The sequence below is a fragment of the Natator depressus genome, chromosome 1 (genome assembly GCF_965152275.1).
Source record: "Natator depressus isolate rNatDep1 chromosome 1, rNatDep2.hap1, whole genome shotgun sequence".
NCBI lineage: Eukaryota > Metazoa > Chordata > Testudines > Cheloniidae > Natator > Natator depressus.
Window position 1 is genome coordinate 152,091,212 of NC_134234.1, and position 14,211 is coordinate 152,105,422.

General features: G+C 44.3%; 1 protein-coding gene across 9 annotated transcripts in view; it reads right to left on the reverse strand.

Annotated features, from left to right (window-relative positions):
* The window catches only part of CASK (calcium/calmodulin dependent serine protein kinase), a 411,477-nt gene extending 405,655 nt beyond the window's left edge, over positions 1-5,822 (reverse strand). For 8 of the 9 annotated variants that reach the window (XM_074969135.1, XM_074969125.1, XM_074969132.1 and 5 more), the window contains exon 1: positions 5,704-5,822. In XM_074969135.1, the coding sequence (XP_074825236.1) occupies positions 5,704-5,762 (59 nt within the window). In that variant the 5' untranslated portion in view covers positions 5,763-5,822. Of the gene's footprint in view, positions 1-5,264; positions 5,410-5,703 lie in introns of those variants that run through there. The other variant, XM_074969096.1, reaches the window with a different exon arrangement.
* Positions 5,823-14,211: the final 8,389 nt, after the last annotated feature.

A 14,211-nucleotide genomic window follows, 5' to 3' on the forward strand; every position in this document is an offset into this window, starting at 1 on the left:
ACTTCCAGAATTACACCAAGCTCTGTGAAAAAGTTCTAGTTTGGGTGGAGTTTTAGTTTTGGTTTTCTCAGTCACACACACACACACTTGGATTACACTTTTAATAGCTGTCTCACCAGCAAAATATTTCGAACTTGAGTTTCAGACCAGGGAAGCACTCCTTTCTGTCACATGAATAAGTCCAAAAAGTGTCATCGTAATCCATTCTCAAACTTGCAAAAGAGTTTTAGAAGAATTTTTTTAAACTTTGATGACTGTCACTCTTGAAAGTGAGACATGATTTACCGATAAAATTTAAGTTTACATTAAGGTTTTCTGGAAGTTCTATTCCCTTTCCTGAGTGACAAGCTTCCTTCCTGATCTGTTCACAGGTGGACATTTATATTTGCAAGGAAAGATACAATTTAAAATAAATAAATAAAAATAAAGTAGGTCTCCAACAATCTTCTGATGTCTTAACTTAATGCCTTCAGGGTCTACAAGCCATTTTCATGTTACTGTTCTAAAAACCAAATCAACTAAATCTTTGACCTTGTGCAATAACTCATGCAGTTGAGTGGGAAACAGAAGTGAGTTTTTTTGCTAGAAATTGACACTTTTAGACCGCTAACTCTGGCAATTACCTCTATTTTTAGTGTCAAGATTAAGAAAATTCTTTAAATGAATTGAACATTTGGCACAAAATACCTACTTTCACCTCAAACCTAGCCTATCTTTGAAGACAATATCAGTTTGTGGATTTTAGATAGAGTACCAAAATTCATTTTAAAATGGAAATTGAGTTGTAATCTTAATTGGATTAACAGTTGCCTACACGTACAACCTACACAGTGCAACATTAAACGGTTTGAGAATATTAATCAGTAGCAGAGATACATATATTCAAGCATTATGATTTGTAAGTTGTTAAATGAAGGACTTTAAAAAGGAAATGTTTTTCAGAGCAAAATTTACACTTGACATGCCTACTGGATATTAAGAACTGACCTTTGCTAACACCATATTAGGATTAATATGGCTTGATTACCTTTAACTTGTACCATGATATCTACATGAAATATTACAGGACTATAAAAGTCATCAACAATTTCTGGGGCTTTTGTTTAAGGACAAAAGGCAATACACCTTTTTCATAATACTATCTTGTCTTTTGCTGTAATAAGGAGAAAGTCTGTAAATGCTTTAGCTGATATCACCCCACAAGGGATAGTGCTTGGTACCTGTGCCAAAATATAAGCTATCTTGCCATTGCTCAGAGCTAGTATTAAGGCAGCATACATCCGAGCCTTCTTTTACCAACCCTTCCATATCAGCGCCAGTGTGCCCGTCAGTATCATTAAATATCTCCATAGTTCTCAGAATTAGTGCACTAGTATTTTAGACAGAAAGATGCAATTGCTAATTGCTTTTTTCACACCTTAAATTTCTTTTTGGGGGGGGGGGGGTTGTTGAATATCTTTGTTTATTGTTCGGTTTTAGCTTTCCTTTCATTGTTTGTTAAAAAGTGTCATTACAGTTAATTGTTTTGTTTACCATCCTTTTGTGTGTGAAATGTGAAAGTAAACTGGTATAAGTAGCAGAAAGCATATTGAGAGCCAGTAGTATTCTCGGCCTTGTGCAAGTAAAAACAAATGAGAAATTGAAGACAGAGGTTAAATTGCATTATTTAAAGATTCTCAGATCTGAATAGTTAAAGCCATTAGTAACACAAGAGGAATTTTTAAAAAAAATACAATTTTAATCTTGACAAATGTCCATTTAACATGAATTTACTGCAGCGTAAGGCATTAGACTGAAATACTTACAATTAAGGCATTCTGATAGACAACAGTATAAGTAACTGCAATGAAAGCAACCCGTAGTCTGTCTGTGATGTTCCCAACAAAGTAGTCTCCATGTTAGCATTAAATGAGTGCCATAAATCAATGTGAATCTTAGAGGCCCAGAAAATCAAAGCTGAAACAAAATCCTTACACAGCAAGGACTGAAAACAAAACTATACTGAACATAAAATACATGTTCTGGTCCTGTATGTTCTGTACCCATGGTCCCCCTTCTGCATTAAAAAGGAAACTAGGCATTATTTTCAGCCTAAAGAAAACTATTGTATATAGTAAAGAATGAGCTCAATGATTTTCATGGCAACACCTCATGTGGTAAAACCTCTTCACCCACTTTAAGTTTCATACAGACTACTATATGCTGTGGTCAGAATTAAGGTTTTAAGTAAAAAAAAAAAAAAAAGCACTTAGCGTAATTATCTATGAATTATGAATCTAATTCACTGCCTCACCATTAGAATGAAAACACTTAAATATTTTAGCATATATCCTGCTCAACAGCAAAGGAGAGTTGCTTCCAAGTAAAGCTTTACATAGAAAGTCTTAAATATTTGTCTATAACTCATCTCACTGCCAGTTAACTTGAGGTAAATTAACACATCTGTGAAGGCTCATACAGAAACTTCCTAATTCTTTACTCTAAACCAAGCCCTAATCAGAGTGCATCTGGATGTGCACAAGTTTGTCAACAATCCAAAACTTAACCTGGGACTGGCACAGTAACATCACCAATGCTAGTATCCTAAAGGACACCACTGAATTTTAAGTTAAAGGCAACAAAGTTTAACAAGAGATAGAAGTTTCATGGTGCTGACTGTCTATGTAATACTTGTTTTATATTTAGGGATAAAGAAGTATATGATATAGTATATACAAGTGAAAATCTCCCCTCAAGTATTTTCTGGAAGATACACTTTTATGAATGTATCTATTCCTTCACAGTCCTTACACTCCTTTCCTCCAACATCCACCCAACTTGAACAATGCCTACTAACAGAATTTAAGCAGGGGGTAGTCAGACTGTTTATTAACACACAACTTTAATTTCAACCAACTAATTAGTATGAAATTACAATGAAACATATTCCAAAAGGCTAAAAGCAACTAAAAGTATTTGTCTGTTCAGATAAAATCAACTATTCTTACCAGTGTATTTGTTCATTCAAATTTTGTTAACCCAGAGTTTAAAAGAAGTCTAACAGCAAACTGCATTTTTGTGTGTTAGCTGGGAGATTAAATCCCAGGTAAGATAGGTTTGCAGATCAACAGAAGAGAAATATAAGGATATACTTCTAAGATTTGGTCAACCCCTGAAGATGTGTAACACTAATGTTACCATTCTCCTTTCCATAGAAAGACATGTTTTCAGGGAGACCACATAAGATGGTAGCGGTAACTATCTATTTGGAAAAAGAAATTATACATATTTTAATTATTTCATGTGTCTAAAATGCAAATCAAGGCCAGGTGTGCTGTTTTGCAAGAGCTAAATTACTGTATCAATCAGTAATAAGTCACAGGAACACAGACACTTAGTTGATGGTTTACTGAGAGCTGTTTAGCAAGATGCATATGCAGCAATACAAATCAGTTTTACACTAGCCTTCCTCGGAGGGCTCAAAGATGAATAAGCTTCATAGATCTGAGGTGGTACATAGTAAGAACTCCAACTATAGCCCCATTCAAGTGACAATAATACCAACTATACAAATAATGGAGCTATTTATTAAAATGGTCTTTAAGAGGAATGACATCTTTCTGACCTCTACAAAAGAAGGCAACTAAGGGTAGTGTGGCAGCGCTGTGACATGGGCAGCGTAGTCATGCTTTATCGCCAGGAGAGCTGTCCCCTGGCGATAAAAAAAATAATCCACCCCAAATAAGAGGTGGTACTGCTCCTGGCGATAAAGCGCTATCTATACTGGCACTTTTCAGCGCTAAAACTTTTATCGCTCGGGGATGTTTTTTCACACCCCTGAACGACTAAAGTTTTAGCGCTGACAGTGGCAGTGTAGACACAGCTTAAGCAAGCATAACTAGTTAGCAGTGCTAGCAGTGCAAAGACCCAACCTATTTCTTGTTACAGGCTGTGTAATCTTAGCACTACTCTGACAATATTAACCTATTTACATCACGAAGAACAGTTTTAAAAGACCACGTGATTCAGAAACACTGAACTATTCACTTTAAAGTTCTACAAGTAATTTACAGCTTATTGTGCTATCTTTTCAGAAGCATTTGCACACAAAATAAGAGTCATTTTATACTTCGAAATATTTACAGCAACCCCCTTTGAAAGGTATTCATAAATATAGGCACATATATTATGCCCTTTTTACTAACCCTAACCACATTGGAGTAAAATACACTAGGTACTATAATTCATACACAATATCACCACCTGAAGAAATCACATGAACATAAGAAATTGTTCTTCTACTGGTAGTGCCAGTTTTGTCCAATTTCTTAAGCACAGAAGCTTTTCTCCATTTGACAAGCATTAAGTAACATCAGTTAAACCATTTCTTGTGCAAACCAACAAGCCTCTTTAAAGCTTTATAGTTGACAAGGTGTTTTACAAAAGCAATAGGTGTTAAGACAATGGTGCCCTATAATGGACAATAAAATGAAAAGTGCCCAAATATCTGTATTTAATTAAGAACAAAGCAATCTGATCTGAAGACTGACATGTTAGTGTAATTCTGAGGAAACACAGTCATTCAAGAAAGATGACTATTTTAGCCCTGGTTTTCAAGTCAAACAATTACTGACATTTCAGCCAACAGTCATGTTGCGCAAAATAAATTTAAAAAATAAAATTCCACTCTGCTTAAAATCCAGAGAACACTGTAACTAGTCATCCTTACACCAGACTTCCACAAGACACTGTCATCAACAAACCGAAAACAGCTTCACTGCTGAAACACCTACAACATCAATTTTTGAATTAGAAATATGCATAAAATGAGGAAGTTATAAGTCTCTTCAAATATGGTGTATCTCCCTTTCATTTCCATTTTGCAACCAAAACATCTAAGCCCTGAAGATATGAAATGTGAGAGAAGGCTGATAAAATGGGTTTCAATACTGGATAGTCACAGAAGAGGGGGAACTTCAGCTTCAATTTTCCATCAACGTGCTGATCAGGCTGATTCTCTGCATTTTGCCGAGTATAATTACACAACACAGATAAAAAAAGGTGGGGGACTCGGACTGTCAGTTCCATACACCCTACCACACTGGTGAGCCAAAACAGCGGTGCCACGTTAACAGCTATCCCAACTTGGGTGTGATGCACGCCTTGAACATCGGTGTAACAGCAGTTGCATAATAAGCCTCTAACAGGCCAAGTTCTCCTCCTGCGTCGTTATTCCGAGCGGACGGTGGGCACCGCCAGGGATTCACACGGGAACTGAGCATTACCTGAGACGGAGTATCACCGGCATTGCCACTAACGAGCTGGTTACTATGCAGCAAAGCACAGGAAGGCACCTGGCGCCCCAACGCGCAGATACCCCCACGGAGACGCGGCCCTACAGAGGAGCCTGCCCCTGCCCAGCCGGCAGCCGCAGACCCGGGCTGGGGAAAGCAGCAGCGGCGGCGGCTGCAGCCGGGCTGGGCGCAGGGGAGCTGGCGGAGCACGGTGGCCGGAGGAGATACCGGGCAGCTTCTCCCCTCCGCGCCCATGCTCCGAAAGGCGGGCGCCGCCGTGCAGTCACCGCGGCCGCCGCACGCAGCGGAGGGCGCGGGTGACACACGGGCACGGCGGCTCAGGTGGGCGCCGAGCGCAGCATCCCGCTGCCCGCGCGCAGGGGCCGGGCCGGGCCGCTCGCCGCCGCCGCCCCCCCTCCGCGGAACTTACTTGCCGATCACCTCGCAGAGCTCGTACACGTCCTCGAACAGCACGTCGTCGTCGGCCATGGTCCAGGCGGGGGGGGACCCGCCGGAGAGGCGGCCCGGGGGAGGGGGGCCCGCGGGCACGATCCCCTCCGCGCTCCCCACCGGGCACCACCTTCAATCCCAGCCGCCGCCGCCGCCGCCCGGGGGCTCCCGCGGCCGCGCCGGGAATGCCCGCTCCTCCTGCGGGCCGCGGCCGCCCCGCGCGGCTCACGCTGGCTTCGGGCTCCGCGACCCCGCCCGCCTCGCTCGCTCCCTCCCTCCGCCGGCCGCGGCCCCGGCTAGCAGGGCGGAGCGGGCACCATGCAGGGGCCGGTGTAGCGGCAGCGGGCAGCGCCGCCTCGTTCCTCGTGGTGCACGCGCCGGGGGGGGGAGGCAAGCGCGACCCCGACCCGAACTCCGGCAGCGATAAGCGCTTTACCGGCGGGCGCGCGCGCACCACCACCGACACTTTCCCAGTCCGTCACGCAAGCGAGCAGGCGCGCGCCCCCCACTGAGCACGCACGCGGGCTCTTCGCGCCCCCCCACCCCCACTCTCGCCACAACCGCGCGCAGAGCCACGCCCACTACTCCGGGAGACAGGGATTGGCCCCTGTGCGCAGGCGCGCCGCGGTCCCACATAACGTCATGGGAAGTGAAGGGCCGGGCGGAGGCAGTAGGCTCCCATATGGAGCTCGGGAGGGGCGGGGTCGTTCCCTGCCCGGGTTCCGAGCCTGCGAGGCGCGCGCTGCGTGTGGCCCATTGAGAAGCAGGGGGATGGGAGCCGCGAGGCTGGGCGGCTGCGCCCCGCTCCCCGCTTCGCCTCAGGGCGAAGGTGGTTGTCGGAGGCCAGCGGCCGCGTGCGCTCAGTGCCACGGGCAGCGCAGCGGTGCTGAGAGCGGCTGGTCCCTCGGCCCGGCGCTGGGGTTTGACAGGCGCCTCCAGGGAGCTGGCAGGGCAGGGAAGCCGGCCAAGACGGACCGTGCAGCGAGGGCTGGCAGCGGCCCGAGGGGACAAACTGAGGGGGAAAGAGGAAACCCTCCCTAATCTCTCTCTAGCCGTGACCGCTGCCAGACGGCAAGGCGAAGGCGGTTCAGGGAGACGTGGGATCGCAACTAAGGTGACAGCCCTCCCGCCGCATTATCAGGTGCTTTGCTCTTAGCTCAGGGAAATGGCCATTTAAATCGCCATTTATTGCCCACTCCACAGGATGGTCAAAATCGTTTCCTGTAACAATCACACGAGCAGTTTCAGAAGGAATGTAGAGAGCCTCCTTCCCCTAAAACTGGGCACAGTTGAGCCCCTCTAGTTATAAAAGGAGAAAAGACAACCCCCATAGTAGTCCTCCGAGCCTTGATTGACCTTTTTAAACAGTGCACTGTAGATGATCATTGTTGATGGGGGAGCCTAAATGCCATTTCTTGTTGTACCATTTCACTTAGGATGCATTATAAAGTAGTAAGGTGTCAAGTATGGAGTGAGTTTCAAATTTAAAAAAGCTAATGGCTGGTACATTCTGTTCCATAAACCTTTTGGAATTCTACAAAACCCTATGCAGAAGCATATTCTAAATTGCTTAACAGGTATTTTTTAGCCAGAGTTTGAAAAGGTAGTTTTCAGAAGGAAGCTAAAGCATTTATCGGGGAGTTCTGAGATTTTTCCCTAGGGAAAATATTATTGTTTATAAAAAAAAAGTTTATTAAAAAAGCTCAGGATACAGTTATTAAAACTTATTAACATTAAGTAAGACGAACTTCGTACAGTCATCCCACATGGTATTCTGAAAATCAGATTTGGCAGCTGCTGCAGGTTGCAGAACTGAGGACCCTTCACGAAGAACACCCTGCTTACTGTCCCCAGATAGTTAAAAGAAACAGTGAAAGCAACTACATTGTATCGCCAGCATTGTGGTAATACATGGGGTGAGACACCTCGATGTATTTAGGGCCCAAACTATAGATGAAAATCAGCATCTTGACTTGTATCTGTAAGCGAAGATGAAGCCAGGAAAGCCTTTAATGAAGAGGTGTTATGTTCCCTAAAGTTCACACTGCTAAGCAGGTGAGCCTCCAAATTCTGCCCTAGTTGAAGCAGCTGAGTGGTCTTCACAAATGGCCTTAAGCAGAGCTCTTTGCAATAATATGGTCAAGAGGTTGCAAATGATGAATAACTACACACTAGGCAGAATTTGTCAGTCATCATTTCAAATAAGCAGATGAAGTAATGATGAGAAGTGACTCAAAACAATCGATGATCTAGAAGTACCTCAGACAGAAAATCTTTACAAAAAGTGGATATGTTCTTTAACATATTCTACAAATGCTTCCCCAAGCTATCGGCATCACATGGTCTAACTTAAAAATTGTTGGTTGAATCTTGACAGCAGAACCCAATAAAGTTTGTTTAATAAAAGTGGTTGAAATACAAGCAGAGAAGAGTTTACATTTGTCCCCTTCTGCGATGGTTTACGTACAAGGAAGGGGGCCAATCTGATCTGAATCCAACTGATCTTATAGTAGAAAATGCCTCGCAGCATGAAATAGCCAACTGTTTTTGGGCACAAGATGCTTGGATTACTAGGTGATCCACTTCCCAGAGCATTTCTGCTGATTGCAGATGCTATGGTGGAGAACCAACATCCCCAGAATGTTCTTCTCTCTAACATATGCATGGTATGCAGACTCAGTCTGAGCACAACAGTGCCACTGATACTTTGCTCTCCAACTCATATATTTCATCTGTATATGAATTGTTGATAAGAAATAATCTTAATGGCCTATTAGGCCACTGATAGGGAGCCATAAACTGCACAGTATAGTGTCAGGGTGCAAACTCCATGAGCAGACAAAATTTATGGGTCCCTGTACACTGATGGCATCAGAAGTGTGCCCTGACTTAAATGCAAAGGGGAGGCAGTGGTCTGAATGTGACAGAGGTGTACATCAGAAAGTAATAAGGGCTATTAGCACACAGGCTGGCTGGAACAGCATATTCCCAGCTTCTATCATCAGTTAGAGGAGGAGCTCTCAGTCCCAGATGAGATTTTGTTTAAAGGCATCAGGATGATGATTCCTAAGATGTCACAGAAAAATGTTAAAAAGGACACATGGAGGTCATTTGAGAAACAAAAAATCTACAAGAAGGGCCTGAGACATAATATAGGGGCCTCAAATAAACAGTGACATATTGAGAATGTTGTTAAGACTTGTCACATATGCCAAAAATATAGGCCAAGTCAAGCAAAAGAGCCCATGTTGATGGCATAAGGAAAATTGACACCCAGGAACAAAATAGGCATACATTTGTTTATGTTGGCTGGAAAAAAGCTATGTTCTTGTCCTAGGCTTGTTTTCTCACTTCCCTGAGGTAACCATACTAGAAGAAACTACAGTTAGACAATTGTACATATAAAATCTATTTTCGCTAGACTCAGTATACCTGACATGGTAATGTTTGACAATGGGCCACAGTTTAGTGGGCATGAATTTAAGCATATTTCAGTAAAGTATGGGTTTAGACAGGTAATGACCCAGTCCCTATTATTCCCAATTAAATGCATTGGTGTAAAACTGTTAAAATAATAAAGCTTACTGAAAAGGGCTGTGGAGTTGGACTCTGATCTTTATTTAGCACTGTTAAATTCCAGAATGGCACCAAGGAAACATGGGTTGTTGCCTGCTGACATTTTGTTCAACAGAAAACTTAAAACAAGGATGCCTGCAGTGTTAGAAACTGATACCAGAGTCATGGGATATACATATGTATAAAGAGACAGATGAGGCAAAAGAAACTCAAACTGGGGTTCTGGGAGCTGCTTAATGAAAATTACACTGTGCATGTCTATTATGGGAAACAATGGTTGCAAATAGCAGTGGTGCCACAAGAGGTTTCCCCACGATCATGAGGTTGTCACCCCAGACGAATACATACCACAGATGAATAGGTAACATCTTCTACAAATTGCAGAAGAGAGGGAGATAAAGGGCACTGAGTTGGCCATCTTGCCTGAGAAGGTCTCAGAGAGGCAATAACCATAGCAGGTTCAGAGGGCTGAGTCCCATCATATGACACAAGCACAACTAATGGTCTTACTGCCTCCTGCCAACAGTGATACTGATGTCTCAGGGGAGATCTGCAGGTTCATGTAACAATATAGGACACCTCAGAGACCAATTGTTTAGTTAGCAGGTTGGTAATACAGAATTTCAAATACATATAATGTTAATAATGATTGTTAATTGTTTTATTAGGCTGGGGAAGAAAGGTGTGGAGAACTGTACCTTTAAGAGGCTTTTGCCACATTATTTTGAATTAGTTATGTTATGCAGAGTCTTGTGTTGCACAATGCTGATGAGTTGGAAATCAGACACTTGAAACAAACAGGTGTGCTGATGTAGGGTTGGAATTACTGAGGCTAGAGTTACTATCATGAATGCACCAGTGAATGAAGATGTTCAGTTATCCAGAACAGCGCATGAGCCCCCTTTTTGGGGGAGGGAGGATTAAAAAGTAAAGAGAGTAGAAACCCTTCCCTATGTTCTTGAGTTACTACTTCCACTGCTCCAATATTTAGAAGTGATTGCACCTCCTGATGTAACATGGTTTTGTCAGAGGGGTCCCTGAAAAGGGATGGGGAAGGTGGGAAGGTATTAGGGAGGGTGTGAATTTGGATAGTCCACCTCTGTGTTTTCCAACATCTCCATAGTGGTGGTGTTCCAAATCCCATAGAAACGAAATATATGATTTCCTAATGGAAGGGATATAACAGGAAGATCAACAGAATTTGTATGTTGCTCTTGACCCAGGTGTCAAATCTTCTACCTGCTACCTTGATGATGCGGCTGGTGTGACGACATGGTGTAAAGCCAGATTATTTCCTCCTCCGAGATTTCTGGTGCTTCCTCAGTGGTTCAGGTTGTCTACACGGGTATAGAATGACTGCCTCTGTTGTAGTTGAGGCGTAAAGTGTTTCTGCTTTTTGTGTAGGGGCACAGACTCCTGTGGACTTCAATCTTGTCCGAGAGTCTTTCAGAGAGTGTAAAGCCTCATCTGTCTTTACAAAAAAAGTTTAGATCCTTCAGATGAAAAACCTCAATTGTAACTTGTAGCTCCTGATGACTGGAGCCATGAGGGTCTCCTTATGGTAACTGAGGTTGCCAGGGATCTAGAAACTGTGTAAACAGTATCCAGGGCCACATGGAGGGATATATGCACCTGAAGTTGACCTTTGAAAATCAAGGCCTTAAGCTCCTCTCTGATATATTGAGGAAGTCTTCCAGTGAACAGGTGAAGTCCCAATTTAAATTGTACTTCATCAGTAAGGCCTAGTAATTGGTGACTTGATGTAGATATTTTTCCAGTCATATAAATCTAGCTTCTTGAGCTCCTTGTCTTGAGGTGTAGCTTTCTGTTGATTGTATGTACACCTCTTGTTAGCCATTGTGACAACCAGTGACTCAGTCGTGTGAAAAAATTGCTCAGAGCCCTGGAAAAGCACTTTATAGCAATGATCTGCAATTTTTGATGTTTGCATCAGAGAAGCAGACATCTGCCAGAGCAATTTAGCTGGTCTAAAACCCCCTCATTGATGGGCACTGCAAGATATCCAGGCACAGAGGTGTGAAAGATATCCAAAAGCTTTTGCAATTTCTCTTGGTTCACTTCCACTGGAATTGCCAGTGGATTAGCCTTCCTATGCAGCAAGTCCAGAACGTCTTGTACTCAGCTGGACTGAGATAGATAATATGGGTTCCACAGCCACACCAGGAGATAAAGAGATAGGTACTGGGTCAGGATAATTCTCTGCCTAGGACTCCTCAACAAAGCCATGACTAGTCTGTTCAGTGGGCAGATTCTCTGGCTACAATGCCCTTTTGTGAACTGATAGAGAAGTGGATTTAGCCCTGGCTTGGGAAGCAGATGTTGGCTTTCTAGTCTGACCTTCATAGGACTGGATGTGACCACCTGGGGCATCAAATCCAGTCCCCTGTTATTCCAGGCAACCCAATCATATAATCCCTTTCATAAATGGATCAATTTATCATGAATTTTCATTTAAAATAAAACTTTTCATGGAAAAATGTTGGGTTTTTTGAAGTTATCAACACTTTTCATTTCAACATTTTTTGAACAAAAAATTTGGGTTCTCCTGTTCAAAAAGACTTTTTGTTTAAGAATTTAAGATAATTGTAGTTGGGAATAAATGGTTGAAATAAGTGGTCATAACCAAAAATGAAATGTTTCAATTGACCCAAACCAAAATCCCCATCCCCCTCCCGATTTTTGATTCATGAAAACTTGAGATAGACTAGTTGTACCAGTTCAGGATGGGAAACTTTTTCAGTATGGTGAAAATTTTCAGGGGATGGAAAAACCATTTCCCACCTAGCTCTACTCTACACTCTCAATGGTGTGTAATGCCCTGAATGTCTAGATGCCAAGGAATGAATCATCAGAGCCAAAGAAAAAGGAGGAGTACTCCTCTTGGAGAGAAGGAGCAGTTCCATCTGGAGTACTGGGAGAACCAGAAGACTGTGCTCTGATTGGTATTACTGATGTGCTTGGTACTAGTGTAGGAACAATAGTCCATACCAGAGGTAACTTCACTACTGCCAACAGCAGGGAGCCCACTACTGAAGAAACTATAGGATAGGTCCTTTGAAGTCGTGTAGGATTTTGGTATCAAATAAGTCAGTTGATTAGATGGTATTAATACTGGGGTAGTCTCCACCACTTATCTCTGGTACTACGGCTATTGGTACCAGAGGATTTCTGTGATACTGAGGAAACTGGTCTAGATGCACAGTGACTGGTGCCTGAATGGTTGCCAGAAGGACCTATCTTGGGTCATTTTCTGCTGAGATATGACAGGATTTGTGGCTCCTTGAGGAAGGATCTGGTGAAGGAGACAGATATCTTCCTTTTGTGGGCTTTGTGCTCTTTCCTGTCTCCTGAGATTTTACCAGGTAAGGAGGACAAATCTTAAGAGTGGTTATCTCAATTCTGTGAGCAGAGGAGCCAGCAGGAGCACGTTTTGATTATGAGTACTCAGGAATTTCTGCTCTAGCTACTCCAGAGGCTGAAGAGGAATGCATTGACTTCTCCAAAAAGAACATCTTCAGCTCTTTGAAAAAGATTTACAAATAGCCCATCTTATATTTCCCTCACCCAACACAATAAGCATCTGGTGCAGGGGTGGGCAAACTTTTTGGCCTGAGGGCCACATCGGCATTGCGAAACTACATGGAGGGCCGGGTAGGGAAGGCTGTGCCTCCACAAAGAGCCTGGCCTCCACCCCCTATCCGCCCCCTCCCACTTCCTGCCCCCCTCAGAACTCCCAACCCATCCAACGCGCCTTGTCCCCTGAGCACCCCCTCCTGGGACCCCAGCCCCTAACCACCCCCCAGGACCACCCCCCCATCCACCCCCTCCGATCCCTGTCCCCTGACTGCCCCGACCCCTATTTACATCCCAGCCCCCAGACAGGCCCGCCCCCTGAATCTCCGCCCCATCCAACCGCCCCCTGCTCCCTGTCCCCTGACTGCCCGCCCCCCGAATCTCCGCCCCATCCAACCACCCCCTGCTCCCTGTCCCCTGACTGCCCCCCAGGACTCCTTGCCCCTTATCCAACCCCCCCCACCCCTTACCATGTTGCTCAGAGCAGCAAAGCCGCGCCGCCTGGCCAGAGCCAGTCACGCCACCACTGGGCTGCCCGGCAGGAGCAGCAGGCCAGAGCAATGGCTGTAGCGGAGGGGGGACAGCGAGGAAGGGGCCGGGGGCTAGCCTCCCCAACTGGGAGCTCAGGGGCCGGGCAGGACGGTCCCGCAGCCTGGATGTGGCCTGCGGGCCGTAGTTTGCCCACCTCCAGTCTGATGTGTTCATCATTAAGAGGCATTACCACCTCACATAAAAGGCATTTCTTAAAGCCTGGAGGTTTGCATTCAGTCATGACTGGTCCCAATACAAGGGCAGATTCTCAGACGAAAATAAAACAGGTTTTATTCTTGTTACAGAGGAAAAGGCCTTCTACCAAAAAAAATAAACAAAAATCAGAATGACCTGGTGATACCATGCTACTTTTTGTGATGCAAGGTCATTTTTAAGCAATTCTACTATTCTGAGAGTGGTAAGGAACATTTCTGGGAAATGGTTGTAAAAGCAACAGGGTCCCAATCCAGCAGACACTTAAATACATAGGGTTCAATCCTGAAACATGCTAAGCATGCTGGCCCCAGTCCAACAAAAAAATCTCTGAACTAACACTAGTGACTAACTAAGTACCTATCTATTTACAAAACGACTGGTACACCACACCGTGAGTGAAAAGGCTTGGACGCCACATGTTCCAACTTGTAGCTATGGGCAGAGTCAGTTGGGGTCATTCCACCCTCTCCACCATGGGTTGGAGGCATGAGGACACTCAGGGCACAGGCACAGATCCTGAACAGACACTGTTGGCCAGAAGAATCCAAACTCAAGTGTCTGGAGAACATGT